Source organism: Rattus norvegicus, chromosome 1 (assembly GCF_021556685.1).
Source record: "Rattus norvegicus strain SHRSP/BbbUtx chromosome 1, alternate assembly SHRSP_T2T, whole genome shotgun sequence".
NCBI lineage: Eukaryota > Metazoa > Chordata > Mammalia > Rodentia > Muridae > Rattus > Rattus norvegicus.
Window position 1 is genome coordinate 107,121,047 of NC_141534.1, and position 23,658 is coordinate 107,144,704.

The following is a 23,658-nucleotide window of genomic DNA, read 5'->3' on the forward strand; positions in this document are numbered from 1 at the left end:
GCCACGAGGCTTCACTGCAGCTGCCCTCCCGATTCAGTGTCGCCGCTCACCCTACCTGAGTCGGAGTGCTCTGGGGCGGGGGTGCGGTCGTGCAATAGGAAGCAGAGCGCCTTGCAAGCTTCCCGTAGGACACCCGTTAACCCGACCGGTCACCAAGTCTGGTGCATTCCCAGCCGACCTCTCGGGTTTCCATTTTTGGTGCTCGAAGTCCCCTGCCCGCAGTAGCCATGCCTCTCAGCCGCAGTCTCTCTATGTCCTCGCTTCCAGGATTGGAAGACTGGGAGGATGAATTCGACCCGGAGAACGCAGTGCTTTTCGAGGTGGCCTGGGAGGTGGCCAACAAGGGTGAGAACATCAGCGTCGGTCCCTTGACCAAGGAGGGAAGACGAGGATGGGGGCCCGAAACTCCGATTCGGACGGGGACAGAGCTACGTGGAGGACTCTTGGGTCCTGGGAAAAGCGCCTGTGACTTCTGTGTCCTTGTGGAGGGGCTGGAGTAGGCGTCCTAGGCCCTGGGGGGGAAGGGACAAGAGACTACTCTTAAGATGGAAGGAGGCTTCAGGTTCTGCAAACTAGGGAAGAGGGCACTCAGAAAAATTCCTGGGTCTTGGAGGGAGGTTTTCGAGGGCCGGGAGACCTGGGATCTAAAAGGGGAAGGAATTAATGCGTCTAAGCCCAGGGGCACTGGAGATTTTGGGTCTGTGGTCCAGATGATCGGACTGTGAAGTAGGAGTGCTCCTAAAAGTTGAGATTAATGGATTTTCCAGGAAGCGTGGCATACCTGACCCAGTGTAAAGCTGAGAGGGGTCTGGAAACTCAAATTCTTAGATCCAAAGTGGGAAAGAGTTGGGAACTTGAATGCTGAGTTTGAAGAAGCCCAAGGCCTAAGCCATGGCCTCCTATGTGGAGAGGTGCCTCCCTGAGAATTGAGAAAACTGGAAGTCCTAAGTTGGTCTGGGACTGGGCCCTAGGATGGGAGGAACCCACCCACAGCCTAGAGTCATATGTATGGGTGTCTAAGACCACTAGCTTCTTGCTCATGAGAAGGCCGGGCTGGAATCCCCAGGAGCTGGGCCTTGTGGATCTGAATGTTTCCTTTTCTGGATCTTGGGGGAGAAAGAGACGGGGTCTCTCTCTCTCAATATGTTGAGGGATGGCAGACTCAATGCTGTGTGCTGCCAGGGTCCTGGTTTCAGGTGAGGAAGCTGAGGACCCAGATTTCTAAATCTGAGGTAGGGTCACGGGAGGAGCAGTGCCCAGCATGCCTGTGTCCCAGCCCTGGGAGAGCATCGTTAGGGCTCCTGAAGATGAGGACTATTAAGTCCAGCTTTGCTTAGGTAACTGAGGGTAGCAGATGGGGCCATGCACCATTCTTCCCAGTGCATCTGAAAGCTGGGACCTTTAGAGCCTGGGTACTTCCAGCTCCTAAGACTTGGAGGGCTTCCTGTCCCGTGACCAGGAGTCTAACTGGAGCCTGCTCCTCTCTCAGCATCCCGATCTCAGTCCCCTTTCTCCATAAACCCAAGAGGGCTATCCTCGGTTTACTTCTCCATGACCCTAGCCTCCAGCCCCTGCCCTCTCTGATTCCCAAGCATGGGTTGCAGCCCATCTTCTACCCCAACGCTACCCACACACTTCTTGTTACTCACCGGGTCTCAAAGCTATGGACCAACGGTGGGGTTGTCTGTCCTTTTGCACTTTGGCCCACAGTGGGTGGCATCTACACTGTGCTGCAGACGAAGGCGAAGGTGACCGGGGATGAATGGGGTGACAACTACTATCTGGTGGGACCATACACGGAGCAGGGTGTGAGGACGCAGGTGGAGCTCCTGGAGCCCCCAACTCCTGAACTGAAGAGGACTCTGGATTCCATGAACAGCAAGGGCTGTAAGGTGGGACACAACCCTACCCAGGGGTGTGAGAACTGCCAGCAGGAGCCTAGCCACAGGCCAAGAGAAGGTGGAATGGAAGCAGGAGGCATAGACAGCTATGGGTAGGCGCTTTCCCAGCCAATTAGGGAAGAAAGCGGTAGACAGGATAGGATCTGGAGAAGTAGGCCAGTGGGTACCGGACGTCCGAAAGGCCAGATGGATGGAGATGGATCTCAGCTGAGATTCTCAGACCCAGAGGGTAGAAACAAGCTGGAGCAAGGCAGAAGGACAGCCAGAGCTAGATGTCATGTGCATCAGCACTAAGGGGGGCCTAAGCAGGAGGATTTCTGTGTGTTCTAGGCCAGTCTGGACTACAAGAAGACACTATCTCAAAATAAATTTAAAATATAGACAGGCAAGGGGTTGGGGATTTAGCTCAGTGGTAGAGCACTTGCCTAGCAAGCGCAAGGCCCTGGGTTCGGTCCCCAGCTCCGAAAAAAAAGAAAAGGGAAAAAAAAAATAGAGACAGGCAAAAAGATGGAAGAGATGAAGAGAGGAGAAACACGGAAAGAGTCTGAGAGGAGCAGATCCATGAACCAAAGAGGAAGGGGCGTGGCTCAGTGGTGGAGCTCCTACCTAGAATCCCCCAGTGAGGGGCAGGGTGTGTGGCTCAGTGGTCAAGTCCCTGCCTTGAACCCTCAATGAGGGACTAGGGGTGTGGCCTAGTAGGAAAGTCCTTGCCTAATCCCTCAATGGGGGTCTGGGGTTATAGCTCAGTGGTAGAGCCCCTGCCTAGCGTGGTCTGTAGGTTTCATGCTAAGAACCACAAAGAGAAGCCTGATGGTCCCAGCACTCAAGAGGCAGAGGCAGGTGGATCTCTGAATTTGAAAAACTACAGAGTGAGTTTCAGGACAGTCAAGGTTACACAAAGAACCCCCCACCCCTACCTCCCAAAAGAAAGAACTACAAGGGGGAAAGCCAGAAGAGAGGGAAAGCGAGACTGAGGAAGCCCGAAGAGTGCGTGGGAAGATGAGTGCAGAGGCTCCGCCTACTCACAGCCTATGTTTGGGGTGGGCTCCAGCATCCAGTCAGGCCAGACCATGTCCCTACGGGACCCCAGAGTGGCCACATCCCTCCCCCAGGGCAGCTGTTCCTAATAATAGACCCCCTCCCAGCAAAAGGGCAGACAACAGCTGGGAGGGGGAGGGGCACCCCAGTGAGGCTCTGGCAGGACGAAGCCAGGTTGGGACAGAGTTAGATCAATGGCCTGGAGCCATACCTGTGGTCTCAGGAGGAAAATGGCTAATGGGGACCGAAATAGAACATCGAGTTTTAGGAACGTTGCAATGGGTTGGAAGGTGCAGTCCTGGCTGATAGACACGTGACAGCCGCTGGGGCGAGGAGAAAGGTAGTAGGCGGAGTTACAGAAGGCCACAGATGAGGCAGTGGGTGAGGGAAACGCGAACCGGGTGAGCTCAGTTACCAGGCTGGGGAAAGAAGACTGTGAGGAATGCCGGCGAGGTCTTCTGAGCCTCCCTTTGCCTCTCCCTCAGGTGTATTTTGGGCGTTGGCTGATCGAGGGGGGACCCCTAGTGGTGCTCCTGGATGTAGGGGCCTCAGCCTGGGCCCTGGAGCGCTGGAAGGGTGAACTTTGGGACACCTGCAACATCGGGGTACCCTGGTACGACCGTGAGGCCAATGATGCCGTCCTGTTTGGTTTCCTCACCACCTGGTTCCTGGGTGAGGTAGGCCCTACTACAGACCCCACCTCGCCTTTCTACCCAGACTTGAAACTCTAATCATCCTCACCCCTTGGGCCAGAGGGTGGGCTTCCCCCAGGAATTCTGGGAATTGTACACTCTTTTAATCCAAGGATCAACTCTGAAAGGAGTCTAGCTTCTTTTCTCAGAGACCAGACGTGCCAACTTGACTCAAGTTCATTTATCCTAATCGTCCAGGTGTAAACACATTGTGGCATTCATTGTCTCCAGGGAGCCGGGTCAGTAGAGGGCTAGGTCCCGGGGAATTCTGGGAGTTGCGCTCTAGTTTAATATCCATTACCGTTAAGCACTTGGGGAGACTTTTGATACTTACCAATCTTTTTTTTTTTTTTTCCCGGAGCTGGGGACCGAACCTAGGGCCTTGGGCTTCCTAGGTAAGCGCTCTACCGCTGAGCTAAATCCCCAGCCCCGTTTACCAATCTTGAGAACCAGGAATCTCGGCTTTCCCCACCCCAAACACATTCTAGAATTTTTAAAAAGAAGTTTTAGGGGGTTGGGGATTTAGCTCAGTGGTAGAGTGCTTGCCTAGAAAGCGCAAGGCCCTGGGTTCGGTCCCCAGCTCCGAAAAAAAGAAAAAAGAAAAGAAGAAAAAAAAAAAAAAGAAGTTTTAGGAAACTTAATTGGAATGCCTTAGGACAAATAGGAGCTGCTCGATTGAAAGAAATCTGGGAGTTTTGGTCCTGTGTTTTGTCCATAAAAATTCTACTCCACTGATTGACATGCTGAGTCTCAGCCCGGACATGGCATGTACCTTTAATCTCGGGAGGCAGAAACAAGCAGGTCCCTGAGTTCAAGGCCAGCCTGGTCTACGAAGTCAGGTCCAGGACATCTGGAGCTGTTCCACAGAGAAATTCTGTCTTGAAAAACCAAAAGAAAAAGAATAAAAGACCAAGTCCCTGGAATTGCGACCAGGACTTGGGGTGTTGTTCCTTCTAGTTCAACTTTTCCAGAATTCAGGCATTCTCAAAAAACAAACCAAAACAAAAACAAAAAAAATTCCCATCAACCTCTGGGGATGAGGTCAGCTGGTTTTAGCCCTTTGTGGGAACACTGCCTGCTCTGCGTAATGGCGTGCTTACCTCTCTCCTGCTTTCTTGTCCAAGATGGGATTGCTGCTGGTTCCTTTTGTGCCGTGTGCAAACACTGACCCTGACCCTGTTTCCCCATAGTTCCTGGCCCAGAATGAAGAGAAGCCATATGTGGTCGCCCACTTCCATGAATGGTTGGCAGGCGTTGGTCTGTGTCTGTGCCGAGCCCGGCGTTTGCCGGTGGCAACCATCTTCACCACTCACGCCACGCTGCTGGGTCGCTACCTATGTGCTGGTGCCGTGGACTTCTACAACAACCTGGAGAATGTGAGCTGAGAGTGTAGGAGACTGTGTTGTGGGACAGCCCAAAACCCTGTCAGGGAATCATGCTAAGAGTTCAGGCTCCCTGCCCTTCCACCATCAGACATAGGGGCAGACCCTGGCCCTCCTCCTTCAGACCCAATTCCAACCTCCCTAAGACACTAGTTCAGTCCCTATTCTTACCCTGGTCCTCTTAACACTGACTTTGCTCCCTTCCTACCCAGTTCAATGTAGACAAGGAAGCAGGCGAGAGGCAGATCTATCACCGGTACTGCATGGAGCGGGCAGCAGCCCACTGTGCCCATGTCTTCACTACAGTGTCCCAGATCACCGCGATTGAGGCTCAACACCTCCTCAAGAGGAAACCAGGTAGGGTATGAGCTGTGGTCCCTACATGTGGCTGAGGTAAGAGGCTCTATGCCACGTTCGATACCCAATATCATTTTTTTTCTTTACTTTTTTTTTTCGGAGCTGGGGACCCCCAATATCATTTTACCCCAGAGAATAGAACAGCAACTCCCGTAAGTCCTGGGTTGAGATGGTAACTCGGAAATGAAGCTGGCTGACTCCGTATCGGGGAGGATGGATAATAAAAGCTATAGTTTTATTCATTCTGATTTTATGAATAGCTAATATATATGCTGATCTGCTGAAAGGAATGCAAATATTGTGGCTTTATTTTTAAATAAAGTAAACTTGAAACTAGGTTTGCCTATCCTACCCCATGTGCTCCTAAGTCTTGGCCCTAGGTCCCGATGAGGGTTGTAATTTTTTGTTAACCTGTTATAAGTGTGTGTGTGTGTGTGTGTGTGTGTGTGTGTGTGTGTGTGTGTGTGTGTGTGTGTGCGCATGCGTGTTCTCAGAGGGCAGAGGAGGCCTTGGATCCTAATCTTCAGCTACAGTTGCAAGCACTGTTAGCCACCCCAGCTGCACGCTACAAGAGAGCAGTAAGCTCATTTGATTGCGGAGCCATTTCTCCAGCCCCAACAGAGTCTCCATTGAACCTGAAGTTCACTATTTTGGTGAGGCCGTGTAAGTTCCCAGGACCCACCTGTCTTCCCCCACCCCCACACTGGGGTTCCAGGCACATTTAACCATGGCCAGCTTTTATTGAATGTGCTGGGTCTGATCTTGGATCTTCTGTTGTTATAAAACATTCTTTATAGAGGCTTCTATTTTCATAAGCATAGCTCTCCATACCGCAGCTCTTACAGGTGGACAGTGCTGTGGGGATCTGATCTACTCAGGAACTCTGGGAAGTGTAGTTTTCCATCCGTCCTTCTCCCATTCTGACACAGGAACTGAAAATACCCCTGCTCCGCTTCTCCCAAGATATGCCCCCCTCTCCCAGCCAGGGTCTTACTATGTAGCTCTGCGGTAGCCTTGATAAACATGCCCTGTTACACTTGGTTCACAATGCAGTTGTCTTCATGCCTCTTTTAGGGACTCAACCATTTCTCCCTGTGTGTGTACTGTGTGTGTGTGTGTGTGTGTGTGTGTGTGTGTGTACATGTGTGTGTGCATGTCTGAGTGTATGAACACTGGTTGCTTTTCTGGAGAACCCAGGTGCAGTCTCCAGAGCCCACACCGCAGCTTACATGGTAGCATATATATTCCATCTATCATACTGATACCAGGCGACCTGACCACCTCTTCTGGCCTCCACAGGCAACAGGCACACATATGGTACACAGACATACACGCAGGCAGAACCACTATACGCATAAAATGCAAGAAAAAAATCTAAAACATAAAATAAAAAGAGTAAGAGGGTCAAGTAGCGGCGTTGAATCAGTCTCCATGGAGCTGAGTTCACTAAAGGGCCATCAAAGCTGTGACATTGTGAAAGGAAAGTCACCTCCCCTTTTGTGCCAACAACATTGATCGCAATAAAGAAATGAAGCATGGGCCCTTCTCCCCAATCCTAGATATTGTGACCCCCAATGGACTAAATGTGAAGAAGTTCTCTGCTATGCACGAATTCCAGAACCTTCACGCTCAGAGCAAAGCACGAATCCAGGAGTTTGTGCGTGGCCATTTTTATGGGTACGTGAGCCAGATGGCTAAGAGAGGAGGACAGGGGGTGAGACTCCTGGGTCTGAGGAGGAGGGCTATGGTCAGGACCCCAAGCTCTGAGGAGAGAAGACTCCTGAGTCTCAGGGGAGAGGGTGAGGTTTGGATTCCTTGGTCCTTTGGTTCTAGACAGTTATGGTCTCCATTATTTCTTGATATAATGGGATGGGATGGGAACTAGGGTAAATAGCCATCCAAGAAGAAAATCCTACGCTTGCTTGTATCCCTCTGATACCTGCGCGTTGTAAAAACGTCCTTGGGCCCCGTGGGTTCTGAGTTAGGAGCCTGGGACTCACGCTCTCCTGTGGCTCCTTAGGCACCTGGACTTCAACCTAGACAAGACTTTGTATTTCTTTATCGCTGGACGCTATGAGTTTTCCAACAAGGGAGCTGATATATTCCTGGAGGCATTGGCCCGGCTCAACTACCTGCTCAGAGTAAGGCCTGGTCGGCCGGTGGAACAGTGAGAGGGGAGCTGGAGGGGGAAATGGTCGCCTGGCTGGGGAGAACAGAGACCCGAGAGGTGCTTGTGGAAACCCTTGGGTGGGAGTAGAGCATAGATTCCCAGAGAGATCAGAAGTGAGATCTGGTGGCCTGTGCCTGTCATCCCAGCACCTGGGAGACTGAAGCAGAAGGATCAAAAAGTCAAGGTCAGCTTTTGTCTATAGAATGAGCTCAAGGTCAGTCTGGACAATTCTGAGATGCTGTGTCACAATAAAAACCAGTCTGGGGGGCATGGTTCAGTGGTAGTGCACTTGTATAGAAGGGCTCAGTGGTAGATCCCCTGCCTAGAATTGCCCAGTGAGGGGGAAGGAGTGTGGCTCAGTGGTAAAACACCTACCTATGTAGGAGACTTTGACTGTAATCTCCCATAATATTATGAGAAAAAAAATCAGAAGTCCCATAATTCTTAGCAGCAATGACTGAGTGTCCAGCATTCTGACGTCCCTCTCATCCCCGCCCCCAGGTGAATGGCAGCGAGCAAACTGTTGTGGCATTCTTCATCATGCCGGCTCGGACCAACAACTTCAACGTGGAAACCCTGAAGGGCCAAGCCGTGCGCAAACAGCTATGGTCAGCGTTCCTCAGCCAGAACCCCCTGAGCCCCATACCTGCTGCGTCCATGGGCTTATCTCTCTCTGGCTATCTCTGACAAGATCAGGATTCCTAGTGAACTCCTCACTTAGAGCATGTGGCCTGGCTACACCAGTGTGAGCACGTGACCAGGGCAGATATCACATAGCGAGGTTTCTGTCCTGACCCCTTGTTATTTAGCTGAACCACCACTTCCTCACGGAGTCTATTTCCTTCTCCCTGGAACCTACCTGATCATTGCTCTCTAGTCTCTGAGTATCTACCACAAGGCAGGCACTGCTCTAAGCCCTGGGAACTGCAGATATACGTGTTCAAGAAATGGGGGAGAGCACTGAGACATAGACTGGGTGTGGTGTCTATTTCTCTAATCCCAATACTTGGGGAGTGGAGGCGGGAGGGTCAGAAGTTCAAGGTCATAGTGAACAGCATACTGAGGCCAGGTTCACGGGACGTGGATGGAGACAGTTTAGAGAGAGAGAAGAGACCAGTGTGGTTGGGTCAGCGTGTCCCTGGTAGGATCATAAGTCATGAGACAGTAGGGTGGCAGTCTTTCTGAGCTTGTGTGCCAGGATGTTCTTCTCAGAATATTAGTCCTCCTGTTGATAAGACAGGGCCTATGAGCGCTGTGTCCAAGACTCATCCTAACAATAGCTGACATTTCTGGAAGGCTCTCTGTGTGCTGGGCTTTCCCTGACCTCTCAGACGCCTCTCTGCAGCCTCCTGAGGTTGACTCTATTTTTACACTCATCCTGTAGGTGAGTCACTGAAGTTGGAGAGGAAAGGCCACCTAGGGCAGCCACACACCTCAAGGAACACAAGCAGACCCCACACCTCCCGTTTGCGGTCCCCCGGGGCATGGATTCTGAGCCCAGACCTCGGTTTCTCTGCTGCCCACAAAGCCTGACAGCACACGGTGGCTGGTGATGTGATATTGTTCCTCTCCATTCCAGGGACACAGCCAATACAGTCAAGGAGAAATTTGGGAGGAAGCTCTACGAATCCCTATTAGTGTGAGTGCCAGCCCTGACTCTGCTCCCATGGTTCCCCTGACCGGTCCTGTCACTTCATTCTAAAATGCCTGCCCGTCCCCTTGCAGGGGTAGCCTCCCCGACATGAACAAGATGCTGGACAAGGAGGACTTCACTATGATGAAGAGAGCCATCTTTGCGACTCAGGTATGGTCTTCACCCCTAAGCAGAGTGCCGAGCAGTCCTGGCATTTGCTGAGGCCTCTTGTTGCAAAGGCTTCTGGGAGTTCAGTTCTCTTCGGTGGCCCTTTAGAGAGGGTCCAGTTCTGAAATCCAGAGAAATGTCAATGGTAAAACACACCCACCACATCAAAAAGGGTAAGAAGGTTTATTCTGGAGCCAAGTATGACCTAAGCAAAGATGGTAACAGGCTTTTCATGATAACAGAACAAAGAAAGTAATGAATGGGGGGGTTAGGGATTTAGCTCAGTGGTAGAGCGCTTGCCTAGGAAGCACAAGGCCCTGGGTTCTGTCCCCAGCTCCGAAAAAAAAAAAAAGAAAGTAATGAATGAAGGCTCCTTTTTAAAATACATTGCTGGAGGGGAGGGGGGTTCCCCTTCTCAGAGGAAAGGGGATGGGGAGGGAGGGAGGCATGGTGGGAGGAGAAGGGGGCTGACATTGGGATGTGAAGTGAGTAAATAATTTAAAAGGATACCCTGCTGGAGACATCAGGGTAAGAAGGGGTACAGGAAAGGGGGACATCTCAGCTCTAGGTCAAAAATACTGTCTGGGCGCATTTCTAGTCTTGGTGAAAACTAGGGTTTTGTTAAGTTCCTGCACCCCAAAAGGTTTTAAGTCACAGCCCTTATTAGATCAGAGGCAGGTAGCAAGGCGTGGAAGGGTGCTGAATTAGACCAAGATAAGCTTTTGTTGGTGGTGGCCGTGTGTTGTTGTTTGTTTTGTTTTTGAAGACTGGGTTTCTCAGTGCAGCCCTGGCTCTCCTGAAACTCTCTCTGTAGACCAGGTTGACCTTGAACTCAGATCCGCCTGTCTCTGCCTTGGGAGTGGAGTGCTGGGATGTGTGCTACCCCACCTACCTTTATTTTCATGAGATAAAGTCTAATTAGACTCTAGACCTGTCATATTCCAGCATCTCCACACTCAGCCAGCCCTACAGAAGGTTGTTACCGTCTCTTTAGTGCACCCGAGGTTCAGAAGCCTCCCAGGTGACAGCTTCTGTTCCTGCTGCCCCAGGGCATGGTGAAAATGGTAGTTTAAAGGGCCTTTAGGAGATAGGATCCACGAAAGCCAATTTCCTGCTATTTCCTGAAGAGCACCGGAATACTCGAGAGCCACTATTCGCTGTCCTAGAACTCGCTCTGTAGAGCAAGTCTCAAACGGAGATCTACCCACCTCTGCTTCCCCAGTCCTGGGATTAAGGCACGCACGACCAAGCCCAGCTCCACAGCAGTGTCTTACCTCCCACAGAACCCTCTGATTCCTGAGGTTGGAATTAAAAGGACAGGGAACATTAGGAAGATGTGGCTCCCAAAATGAGAACTACAATTCCCATCAGCTCCTGGGACGTTTTGTGTTATATTGACAGACTTCCTTTGCCCCTGAGGCTTTTGGGAGTTAGAGTTCATTTATTCCCTGTAGGTCAAGGGACTGGTGCCTATGGTTGGCATTGATGAGGCTGAGTTTTAGAATCTAGACAGCTAACATGCACTAATGAGGTAGAATGTTCCTTTGGACAAAATATTTTTGAAGTTACGAAGCTGGCTTTATCCATGAAGAAGCCTCCTGGGGCTGTTGGGAGTTGTGGTTTTCACCCTCATATACCAACAAGGAGTGGGCCCTTTTAATGACATGATGATGGAAAGTTGTAAAGAGATTGTCATAAAAGAGAGGGCTGGGATTGTCGGTCAGCCTATCTTTGCATTGTAGCTGTGACTTATGGCATTGTGCTTCCCTTCCCTGTGGGGGTGGGGTGGGGTGGTGGCAGTGATAGTGATGGTAGTGATGGTAAGGTATGAATCCTCATAAGAAAACTACAACTCGGGGCTGGGGATTTAGCTCAGTGGTAGAACACTTACCTAGGAAGCGCAAGGCCCTGGGTTCGGTCCCCAGCTCCGAAAAAAAAGAACCAAAAAAAAAAAAAAAAAGAAAAGAAAACTACAACTCCCAGCTGTCCTTGTAGTTTGCTATCAAATGGGCATAGCTCTCCACTTGGCTGGGGTATTTACAATTCTTTTTTTTTTTTTTTTTTTTTTTTGGAGCTGGGGACCGAACCCAGGGCCTTGCGGTTGCTAGCACGCGCTCTACCACTGAGCTATATCCCCAACCCCAAAGATTTATTTATTTACTTAATGTATATAAGCACACTGTCACTGACTTCAGACACACCAGAAGAGGGCATCAGATCCCATTGCAGATGGTTGTGAGCCACCATGTGGTTGCTGGGATTTGAACTCAGGACCTCTGGAAGAGCAGTCAGTGCTCTTAACCGCTGAGCCATCTCTCCAGTGTGCTTACAATTCTTTAGAGCATTTTTTTTTCCTGGGGCGGGGAGAGGGAGGAGCAGAGCCAGCATTCTGCTGCATTCTGGTTTATGTTACGAGGAGGTTACATCAGCAGGACGGCAAAGAAGTCACGTGGAGGCTTCCATGTTGGTGACCTTCCTTGAGTCTTTACTGACAGACAAGACTGCATAAGTAAACACAGACATTTCCTCGTTAGCTGTGGAGTGCCTTAAGGGCACTCTGCCTCAATTTAGCTGGGGATTTTTTGTGGTTGTTGTTTTGCTTTGGTTTTGCTCATGATAGTTAAAAGCTGAGCTCTAGTCACGAATATGTTAACCTCTGTTGGTAGTTTCTTCAGATCCTTGGCACCATGACAGCCCAGGAACAAGAGTAAATCCTCCCCTAACCCCACCTCACTTCTGATTTCTACAGCGGCAGTCTTTCCCACCGGTGTGTACCCACAACATGCTGGATGACTCTTCAGACCCCATCTTGACCACCATCCGACGAATCGGCCTTTTCAACAGTAGTGCGGACCGTGTGAAGGTGAGGGCTGTCCAGGAATTGGTGGGGTGTGGCAGGGGAAACATCTTCCCTGGACAATCACACTTCTCATCTACCTAGTTTGTTGACAGCCCTGTGTAGCGAGAACCCTGGCTTCCAAAGCCAAATGAATTAAGTTTAAGTCTTTAGCTTGTTGTCGACCTGCTGTGCGTTCCATAGAAACGTACCCTCTCTGGGTTACTCTAGGTGGCTAGAAGTAGCTAAGGCCTTCTCCTCTCTCTACAGGTGATTTTTCACCCAGAATTCCTTTCTTCCACAAGCCCTCTGCTCCCCGTGGACTATGAAGAGTTCGTCCGTGGCTGTCACCTTGGAGTCTTCCCCTCCTACTATGAGCCCTGGGGCTACACACCAGGTGAGTGCAGGAGGCAAGGGCTGGCAGACTGCTGGGGTCTTGTCCAGTTCCGGCATGAACCTGCAACGTGTCACTTCAGTGTAGTCGTTCTCGTGTTCGAGTTTGTAACACAGATGTCTACGGGGCTCAGAACTAGAAAATGGATGTTCATTTCTGGTCGTTGTCACTGATAACCTTGGCTCCAGTTTGCTGATGAGAGACCTGTGGTCTCAGACTCGCTTTGTAGCCCAGACTGGTCTTGAACTCCTGATCTTGCTTCTCCTTCCAGGCTGCTGAATCACTGTGCATGCCAGGCAAGCCCTGTACCCACTGAGCTTCCTCTTCTGGGCCCCAGTGCCTTTCGACTTCTTCCTCTCCAGCCCTGAGCTCTGAGTTAGAATTGATTATGTGTGATTCTCCCTCACTGAGGGGAAACTGGGGATTTCCTCTTTGTATTTGTTTTTTTCAGGCCTGCTTATTTTCTGATCCCCAAGTTGGCCTCAAGCTCACTGTATCTGAGGGTGACTTTGAACTCTTGACCTTCCTACCTCTACTTTGCCTTGTATTGTAGACATATTCATCAATTCTAAAGATTTATTTATTTACTATACGTGAGTACACTGTAGCTGTCTTCAGCCACACCAGAAGAGGGCATCAGATCTCATTACAGATGGTTATGAGCCACCATGTGGTTGCTGGGATTTGAACTCAGGATCTCTGGAAGAGCAGTTGGTGCTCTTAACTGCTGAGCCATCTCTCCAGCCCCTATTCATTAATTCTGTGCTCCAGCATGCACACACACATACTCACATTCACACCACAGTAAGTCCATTGGGCTTCCTTACAGAGCTGGTGTGAGGGGATAATGTGGGAGGGAGATGTCGGAAGGGATGACTGGAACCTCCAGAGAGTGTCTAATGTCCCCACCCCCGCTTTTCTTTTACTTCATTATTATGCTTACTCATTCATTCTTTTTAAAATATGTTTTATTAATTAATTAATTTACTTTACATCCCAATCACTACTCCCCACCATAACACCACACCCCTACTCCTGTGAGGGGACATCAACAGGTCCTGGTCTTGAGAGTCACTTGCAAATCATCACTTTGCTCTGGTTAAGATGATAATGGAGCCAGGTGGTGGAGGTAGTACAAGCCTTTAATTCCAGCACTCAGGAGGCAGAGGCAGGCGGGTCCGTGATATCAAGGCCAGCCTGGTCTACAGAGTGAGTTCAAGGCCAGCCAGGGCTACACAGAGAAACCCTGTCTCAGTGGGAAAAAGTTGATAATACTTGCTGTGTTTAGAAAACTGCCATGGGGGGGTTGGGGATTTGGCTCAGTGGAAGAGCGCTTGCCTAGCAACCTCAAGGCCCTGGGTTCGGTCCCCAGTTCCGAAAAAAAGAAAGAAAAAAAAAAAAAAGAAAAAGAAAACTGCCGTGGGGCCTCTGGGGTCCAGGTTGAACTCCTGGCAATCTTTGCCTTAGCTTCCTGAACCGTGGGGTCACACACTGCTGCCATCTTTTCTTACCTCGAGTGGGCACAGCTATGAACTGGGTGTGGTAGCACACTGGGGAAGCTGAGGCAGGAGAGTCAACATCCCACAGCCTGCCTAAGCTACACAGTAAGACCCTGTCTCAAAAACAAACCAACTAAGGGGCACCTGGCATCAGCACCTCTAAGGATAAGTAATGGTATACAGAGGCTACATAAGTTCAGGGCCATCCTGGGCTATATGGGTTCAGGGCCATCCTGGGCTACATGAGATCCTGTCTCAAAAAAAGAGGGGCTGGAGAGATGGCTTAGCAACTAAGAATACCGTTCTTTTAGAGGACCTCGATTTGCTGGGTGTAGTAACACATCCTTTGATCCCTGTACTCAGGAGACAGAGGCAAGTAGATCTCTGTAAATTCAAGGCCAGCCTGGTCTACACAGTCGGCTCCAGGACAGCCATAGCTACATGGTGTGAGAACTTGTCTCAAGAAAGCCAAAAATATGAGCTTATGAGATAGTTCAGAAGTTAAGAGCACTGACTGCTCCTCCAGAGGTCCTGAGTTCAAATCCCAGCAACCACATGGTGGCTCACAACCATCTGTAATGGGATCTGATGCCCTCTTCTGGTGTGTCTGAAGACAGTGACAGTGTGCTCACATATATAAAATAAATAAATCTTTAAAAACAAACAAAGCGGGCTGGGGATTTAGCTCAGTGGTAGAGCGCTTACCTAGGAAGCGCAAGGCCCTGGGTTCGGTCCCCAGCTCCGAAAAAAAGAAAAAAGAAAAAAAAAGAGTACGCACGTGCACGCACGCGCGCGCGCGCGCGCGCACACACACACACACACACACACACACACACACACACATACACATCTTAACGTCGTGATGGTTAACTAAAGTTATTTACGTGAGCCAGAGTTGGTCAGTGTTCCATAAATAAGTATCCTCTTCATCACAAAAATTTGTCTCAGATTCACTCTCTAAGTCTCTTTGGTTCCTAGAATTGGAGAGGCCCTTGGCACCCTTGCGGTTGTAGCCAGGTGCAGTTGGTTCGGTTGCCAGCAGGTGGCGATGGAGAACCATCTCTTCCGGCCTGGCCACTGAGTAGCCTTCTTTCCCTCCACAGCGGAGTGCACTGTCATGGGCATCCCGAGCATCTCCACGAACCTCTCCGGCTTTGGCTGCTTTATGGAGGAGCACATTGCAGATCCCTCGGCTTACGGTCAGTGCAAAGGGAGAACATGGGGGTCCTGGTCCACATTTCAGACATTGTTGTTAACAAATCCCGATTCCTGCCTCTAGGCATTTACATTCTGGATCGGAGGTTCCGAAGCCTGGATGATTCATGCTCCCAACTCACCTCCTTCCTGTACAGCTTCTGTCAGCAGAGCCGGCGACAGCGCATCATTCAGCGGAATCGCACAGAGCGATTGTCAGACCTGCTGGATTGGAAGTACCTAGGCCGGGTATGATAGATTCCCATTACTAGGCCTCCTCTGGTTCTTTAATCCCAGCAGCACTCAGAAGGCAAAGGCAGGTGGATTTCTGTGAGTTCCAGGGCAGCCTGATCTACAGAGGGAATCCAGGACAGCTAGGGCTCTGTTGCACAGAGAAACCCTGTCTTGAAAAATCAAAAGAGAAAGAGAGAGGATGGAGATAGCCTGGTGGTACAGGCCTTAAAGCCCAAAGCTCAGGAGGCAGAGGCAACCTGGATATAAAGTTAGATCCAGGACTACATAGGGAAGCAAACAAAAACAAAGAGGCTAGGGATAGGTCAGGGTTTCCTGCTTATCTTAGCTGCTGTCTCTTTAAGGAAGTGATGTCAGGCTGAAGGGACAGCTCAATGATTCAAACCCCAGCACCCACATGGCAGCTCAGAACCATCTGTAACTCCAAGATCTGACCCTCTCACACAGACATACATGCAGTCAAAACACCAATGCACAAAACCAAACAAACAAAAAAGAAAGAAAGAAATTGTTGTCAGAGCTAGAGACAGCGCTGGCTGCTCTTCCAGAAGACTAGGGTTCAGTTCCCAGCACCCACATGGTGGCTCGCAAGCATCTGTAATTCCGTTCCCAGTGGATTTGACACCCTCTTGACTTCTCTGGGGGTCCCAGACATACTTATGGTACATAGAGCACATGCAGGCAAAACACCATACACTTATCTAAAGCACTGGAAGGTGGAGATGAGAGGGGCAGGCAGTGGTGGTACCTAGCACTCTGGAAGCAAATCTCTGAGTTCAAGGCCAGCCTGGTCTAGAGTGAGTTCCATGACAGACAAGGCTACACAGGGAAACCCTGTCCCAAAAAAACCAATAAAAATAAGAAAGAGAAAGGGTACTTCATGGCAAGTCCCCGTCTCAGAAAACAAGGTGCAGGCCAGGTGTGGGGTACGTGCCTTTAATCCCAGCACTTAACAGGCAGAGACTGTAAGTTCAAAGACATCCTAGTCTACATAGCAAGACCCTGTCTCAAGAAAAGAAATAAAGGGAGGCTGGAGAGATGCTCAGCGGTTAAGAGCACTGACTGCTCTTCCAGAGGTCCTGAGTTCAATTCCCAGCAACCACATGGTGGCTCACAACCATCCATAATGGGATCCGATGTCCCCTTCAGGTATGTTTGAAGACAGCAACAGTGTAGTTACATACATGGAATAAATAAAATAAATCCTAAAAAAAAAGAAAGAAAGAAAGAAAGAAAGAAAGAAAGAAAGAGGGGTGGTGGACAGGAGAGATCACTTGCTCTGTAATTATGAAGATGAGAAATCAGGCAGCACTCACATAACCTGGCATCCCAGAAACACTTGGAATTCCAACTGTAAAAGATCGAATGCCATCTTCTGGTCCCCACACAGGGGCACACATACTCATACATAAATAAATAAACCTTATAAAACAAAACTCAGGATGAATTGCACCTGAGAAATGACACCAGAAATTGCCCTCTGGCCTCTGTATAGAGACATACACGCACACATACATGCACATGCATACACACATACATGCACATGCACCAAAAATGAAAAGAGAACCAGGTGTTGGAGTGCCCACCTTTAATCCAAGCACTTGGAGGCAAAGACAGGTAGGTCTCTGTGAGTTTAAGGCCAGCCTCTCTTACATAGCCAGGTCTCGGACAGCCAGGGCTACAGAGAGAGAGATCCAGTCTCAAAAACAATAAACAAATAAATAATCAATCTAGAAATAGCATCTGGTCGGAGTTCTCGTTTGCGTATACGGTATTTGATTTGAGGATCCACCTGCCCTGTAGTAAGGTATGACTAGAGGATTGTCCCATGCCCAGATGGACTGTGTACATTTACATAGGACATTTGCATAGGTGAGATAACTAGCTTTGCCCCGTGTGCTCATTTGCATAAAGGTGTAGCCAGTGGAGCTGAAAGTTCAAAGCCAGCTTGGGGGTACGTAGTAACTTTCCCAACTCAAAACAGAAAATACGGTAAGGTGCGGCCAGCTGTACCTATTCGCCCAGGCCTATCATCTAGCTACTGGGAAGGATGAGGCCGAAAAACCACGCTACCTATAGGACTAGCAAGAGCCAGTGTCAGCTAATGCAATTATCAAGTGAGATTTGCTGGGGACTCCAGCAGTGACGGGCAGAGGAGTGTCCACGGGCAGTGGTGGAGCAAGGAAGCTGGGCATGCCTTTAGGTTTTAGACCCTTGACTACAATCTACCACAGAAGTGATTCAGTGGTAGAGACCCTGCCTAGTGTTCATCAGTGAAGGGGGTGGGGGTAGTGTGGCTCTTGTTTAGAAAAAAACGTGACTGGACACTGGTGGTGCGTGCCTTAAATAAGTCCCAAGCACTGGGAAGACAGAGCCAGTCAGATCTTTGTGATTTGAGGACAGCCAGAGTTATTATACAAAGAAACTCTCTGAAGAAAACAAACAAAGCAAACAGAAAAAAAAAAAAAGTAGCTGGGATTTATCTGCCAGAAGCCGGGTGTGTAACCTCTGTCCTTGACGTGGTCTGCCCTCCTTTCTGCCCAGTACTACATGTCTGCGCGCCACATGGCTCTGGCCAAGGCCTTTCCAGACCACTTCACCTATGAGCCCCATGAGGTAGATGCGGTAAGTAGAGCCGGGACTGGCGCTGGACCAGGAGTGAAGGGCTGGGGCAGGGTTATTTGGGGTTTGATGATTAGTGGGAACCTCTAGGGACTTAAATTGTATCCCTTCATTCTGGTTTGTGCCTGCCCTGCGTCTGCAGACCCAGGGGTACCGTTACCCACGGCCGGCCTCCGTGCCACCGTCACCCTCACTGTCTCGACACTCCAGCCCACACCAGAGTGAGGATGAAGAAGAGCCACGGGATGGACCCCTGAGGGAAGACAGTGAGCGTTATGATGAGGAAGAAGAGGCTGCCAAGGACCGCCGCAACATCCGGGCACCCGAGTGGCCACGCCGGGCCTCCTGCTCCTCCTCCACAGGCGGCAGCAAGAGAAGCAACTCAGTGGACACTGGGCCCTCCAGCTCACTCAGTACACCCACTGAGCCCCTGAGTCCTACCAGTTCCCTGGGCGAGGAGCGCAACTAAGGCCCCACCCCCATCCCAACCCCATTCCCTGCCTGTTCCGTGCCCCTCTCGCAGAGGGCCTATGCAGATGGGAGGGTGCCTGAACCCCACTCCAGACCCTGAGTGGAACCCTTACCCAGTGTGGTCCATAGCCCAACCTCTGTTTCAGACACTCCAGCCCTCCGGCTCCAGTCTTGGAGTTCCCACACTCCACGCCACCGTGCCTTTCTTGGATCGCAGAACTCATTCTTTATGCACTGACCTGGAGTCTCCGGGCTTAGACTGGGTCCCAGAGGCCAGAGATCTGCCTTTGTTCTTCAGAGGTTTTAGGACACCTGGTTTATTGGTTTCCAGGCTGCTGCTTCTTTCGTTTGATCCTATAGTCATACAGAGTATGCTATGCTCAGGCCTGCCCCCCTGGGACCACCTCATGTTAGATTCTGTGTGGCTTCCCTACAGCTGAAACAGCCAAGTTCAGAGTTAGGACATTTCAGGGATTAACATAATCGAATACCAGCTTCGAGGTAGTCAGGTGGCAGGTTGCTTACCTAGAATGCTGGAATCCCTGGATCTAGTTCTACGACCTCATAAACCTGGTGTGGTGATCCACATCTGTAACCCCAGCACTCAGTAGGTAGCGGTATAAGGATCAGGCGTTAATGGTCATCCTCTGCTACGTAGCGAGTTCAAGGCCAAGGGGGACAACATGAGACACTGTCTCGAAAGCAAAGGTAGCCGATTGCTATGGTTCTCCATTTCAACCCAGTCTGAGATGCCAGACATGCTGTAAAGTTGGCCTCCCTGGACATGTCCCGTTCATTTCTTCAAGGAGCATGTGGAGTTGAACCAGACACCTTTCTGCCTTATTCTGGACCAGAACTTATCTTTTCCTTGGTCCAGTGTCCCCACTAGGGAGTGCCTCTATTGAGGGCAGAATGTCGGTCAACCCCGCAACTGCTTGGCCCACTGTGAAACCACTGGGTTCTGGGTCCTGGGTCCTGGTGACTGAAATCAGGAGTCTTGTCACTGTGCTGCACCCTGGTCCTCTTTTCCTGATACAAAAGTGAGCCCACCGGCTTCTTGAAGCCCCACGTGTACCTCGAGGCCTCTCTGCCTGCAAGCTTTGTCCTGCCCCCAGCTTCAGTGAATGGGCAGGCCCCTCCTCACGCATGCTGTGTCTGGCCCAATGCCTTTGGATTGCATTTGGGAGTGGGAGGGCAGAAGGTGTGTGATTGGAGTGTGTTCAGAGATGAAAAAATACAGCTGTATTTAAGACTGCCAACTGTAACTGATGTAAGCTGATGCGGTGGGGCTCCCTTCTCTGATCATTTTAGTTTTTTCAATTAGGATCTTACCTCTAGACGGTTCAAATTTATAATAGGCCTACCTCAGCCTCTCAGTGCTGGCATTACAAGGAGCCCCAGGTTTCCCCCGATTCCAGTTCCACTCTCACCATGCTCCATAGTCTTCTAGCTCGGGCTTCTGTGCAGATTTGGGTTACTGTTCTGAGATCACAGTGCTGCCGTCAGCAAAAGTCCATCTGACTGCTTGCTTAGATTTGAGATGCAAGTGGCAAACGCTGGCTCCAGTAACCTTGGGTAGGAGGTGGCTGACATGGGAGATGCTCTGGGCAACGCAATCAGTGAAAGGCAACAGAGTCCCTGAGCAGAGTCAACCTAACAGAAATCAGGTTCCAGCCCTGAGACTTTGGTAACAGCTTTCCTTTTGAACATCATTGTCAGAATCCCTTTGGCGGGTTCTCAGGACCCTGGGACCTCTGCATGACTGAGTTCTGGCTTTAATCCCTAGACCCTCCCATTATCAATCTCGTAAAGGAGTAGAAAGCTATAGTTCTATTGGGTCATTTTCCTGTCCACTGCTTCACCCAGAGCAATGACATGATACTGAGTAAAGGTTACATATCATGAGGCTTCATACAACCCTTGGATTCTTTTTAACCCAACAGTCTGAGCTGACACAGCAAGGTTGTCCAGTGCCCCACACCCCATAACTTCCCATGTTTCTGAGCCCTTTGTTCCCATTTGTGCAATGGTCCCAAGTTTCACATCCTCTTTTTGATGGACCCCAGCACCCAGTGACCATAGCTGCCCTACCCACCAGTGCATGCCTTCACTGGCATTCACCAGAACCCAGGCTTCAGGTTGCCCATCTCCTCCTAGCCTGTTTGTATGTTTAGCCCATTTCCAAACTTGGATGTTGAAGCCTTTCTACTTTCTACACAGTAACAAACCAAGGACAGACAAATTGCTACAGCAGACTCCTAGGACAGATAATTATCACTGTGGCTTCTCACAAAACACAGCAGAGCCAACTCCTTTCCATGCAGCCCTCCCACACAGACAGAAAAACCAGCTGCTGTTTCAAAAAGCTTTATTTTTACTTGGTCCAAGACTTGGGAGAGGCTCCAGGGCGGTTACAAAGCTGCCTAGTGGCTTTAGAGGTTCATTCGGGTGGAGGTGCTGAGGCGGTCGGTGCAGAGCAGAGGAGGGAGCCCCTTGGAAGGCACAGAGGCCTAGTCGTGCTTCAGAGTGAGGCGCTCAAAGAGATACTCGCCCAGAGATGCCTGGGCCACGCCAGTCTGCGCTGGTTGTGGCCCTGCCACCCTACGGAGGTTGGTCAGGTGGTTGCCCATCTTCTTGATGAGCTTCACCTCCTTATCCAGGAAGTGGCTTTCCAAGAAGTCACAGAGCTGTAAAGGACAGAGACTGGTGTGAATGGGAGGCTTAGAAGAAAATGTGCCCTCAAGGGCAGGTGTGTCCACAAGTACTGGGTGTGGTGCTTCTGTAGTCAGAGGGCTCAGGAGGGAGGGGATTAAATTACTGCGAGTAGAAATTCAACAGACAGCCTAGGTTTTGTCAAAGAAAGGAAGAAATGATTAGCAAGGTACTTACGTGAGGGTCTGTGCGGGCAGAGCCCAGGGCGTGCAGATCCAAGAGGGCCTGGTTCAGGTTCTTCTCCAGGGCCAAGGCAGCTTCCATGGCCTCCAGGGTTTTACCCCACTCATCTTGAGATGGCTTCTGTACACAAGAAAATCAAGCCTCAGAACTAGCTCACATCCTTCACCCAGCCAGGAATAAAACACAGCTAAGTGGGGACAGTGGGGAAAATAATGGGGTGTCTTTAATCCCACCGCTGAGGGACTGGGAGGGAAGACAGGAGGATCTCTTAACCAGGAGGCAACCTGGTCTACATTGTGAGTCCCACACCAGGTATGGATAAAGACTCTCCCCTCCCCAGCCCCATCCACAGCAATCCTCAGCTGAATCCTTAATAATTACCGCACTTTTCCAGATCCTGGTGCTTTTGGCAGCTCTACCTACATACACGCAGTAAGCTGGCGTGACACCCTATTGTCTACAACGTCCTGCTCTCCTCACCCCCTAAACTTCTCCCTGGTAAAAGCTATGGGATGGCAAGCTCACCGTATGCTTGGTGGTGTCCAATGACCCTGGCTCTTACCTGCACATCCTGGAAGAGTGCACGGCCCCCGCGTTCGTTCTGCAACTTGAGGAGACGCTCGGCGCCCTCGCGCTTCTCCTCGGCCAATTCGCGGAAGAAGTGGCCTACGCCTTCCAAAGCCACGTCATCCCGATCAAAAAAGAAGCCCTGCGGGAAGAAGTGTTACAAATACGGGTTAACGGTGAAGGCGGTGGCGAACACTTTAAACTTCAACCGCAACACTCAAGAAGAGGCAGAGGCAGTAGGAGTGTAGGATTTCGAGGGCAGCCTGGTCTGCTCAGTGAGTTCCAGTCAGACAAAACTAAAAAGTATACAAGGGCGCAAGGGAGGGAGGAGAGGCCGGAGCCGTCTCCGTACTGAACAAAGAAGGCCCGCGCATGCGCAGGAGGGTGGGTGTGAGGGACACCGTTCGGAGGGCAACCCCGAGCTACTCACCAGAGAGAGGTAGGTGTAAGAGGCCCGCAGGTGCAAGTTGACCAGGCGGTTCACGGCAGCTTCCACTTCGGTGGAATAATTCTGACGAATCTGAGAGGTCATGGCTGATCCGGAGTATGGAGCTAACCGCGAAGACGGGGCTGGCTGGTCCTAGGAGCCGAAGGCGGCAAGGAGATGGTCCCGGAGGCTGCGACTGGAGAGACTTGTAAGGCGGCTGGAAGTGAATAAAGTGGGAGTCCCCGGGTCTGTTCCGTCCAAACACTGTTGAAGCAAGATACAGATCCTCGGGATCTCCAAAGCGCTGCTCAGATAAGAGCGCGAGGACCGCTCCTTTTATAGTATGCTGGCCTCCGGAGGGCGGGGTGTCCGAGGCCCGAGACTAACCAATCGGCGGTGGCGTGAGGTGGGGACGTAAAAGTATACCTGACCAATCCCGAGCTGAGGGGAACCTCGCGCCCCTCCCACCCAGTCCCATGAGTTGAAGTCACGCGCCTTGGGCGCGAGGCCGTTGTGAAATGGAGGCTTGGGGGAGGGGCGATGGTCTGGATTCCCAGGCGGATCCTGGGGAGTCGTAGGATTCTAGGGCACCGGGTCACTGAAGGCACCGGGTCACTGAGACCCCAGGGAGGCGATGACTTCGAGGTCCTTTGGGGGTGTCCCACAAAAGGCAGTTTTGGGCGCCTAAGAACCTAAGTCTGGGGATGTGCAGAATGTAGGGTAATGTCTGTAATGCAGAGAGAACCTCCATGTACCCAATGATGAAGGGGTCTCACTTCATGAGAAGTCTGGTATTCAAAAGGTTCTAGAGATCTCCTTGAGGGAATGATGGGGTACCCAGAAGCATAGGGTTTTAGGTTCACGATAGGAACTAAGGTTCTTGTTTTTTTTTTTTTTCTGGAACCTTGGGTTACCGTGTGTGCACACATCTGGAAAGTGACACGTGGAGGCCCAGGCAGTACTTTGGAGTTCTGGTCAGCCTGTCTGAGCCTGTCAGTGGACCTGTTTTTCTAGGAATAGAGATATGCATAGTAGCACTTTGGAGAATTTCTACGCTGTCTTTCCTGGAGATTGGTCCAGTAGCTTCCTTGCAGCTTGCTCTTTTTAGGGAGAACAATAACTCAGGACCCAGGTACAGATACAGACGGTTAGCCTTCTCC

The 23,658-nt window shown here is 50.6% G+C and overlaps 2 protein-coding genes across 2 annotated transcripts; one reads left to right on the forward strand and one right to left on the reverse strand.

Annotated features, from left to right (window-relative positions):
- The first annotated feature begins 12 nt into the window (after positions 1–12).
- Positions 13–19,866, forward strand: Gys1 (glycogen synthase 1). Its single transcript, NM_001109615.1, has 16 exons — positions 13–345; positions 1,711–1,892; positions 3,425–3,616; positions 4,822–5,007; positions 5,226–5,370; positions 6,930–7,047; positions 7,391–7,511; positions 8,042–8,148; positions 9,120–9,179; positions 9,266–9,344; positions 12,091–12,204; positions 12,448–12,574; positions 15,174–15,269; positions 15,350–15,513; positions 18,061–18,141; positions 18,281–19,866. The coding sequence occupies exons 1-16, from the start codon at positions 228–230 to the stop codon at positions 18,605–18,607; spliced, it is 2,217 nt and encodes a 738-aa protein (NP_001103085.1). The 5' UTR covers positions 13–227; the 3' UTR covers positions 18,608–19,866.
- A 1,094-nt stretch (positions 19,867–20,960) lies between these two features.
- Ftl1 (ferritin light chain 1) lies at positions 20,961–22,808 on the reverse strand. Its single transcript, NM_022500.5, has 4 exons — positions 22,502–22,808; positions 22,067–22,213; positions 21,499–21,624; positions 20,961–21,296 (listed from the first exon to the last, which is right to left on the reverse strand). Exons 1-4 carry the CDS (start codon positions 22,601–22,603, stop codon positions 21,120–21,122), a joined length of 552 nt encoding a protein of 183 aa, NP_071945.3. The 5' UTR covers positions 22,604–22,808; the 3' UTR covers positions 20,961–21,119.
- Positions 22,809–23,658: the final 850 nt, after the last annotated feature.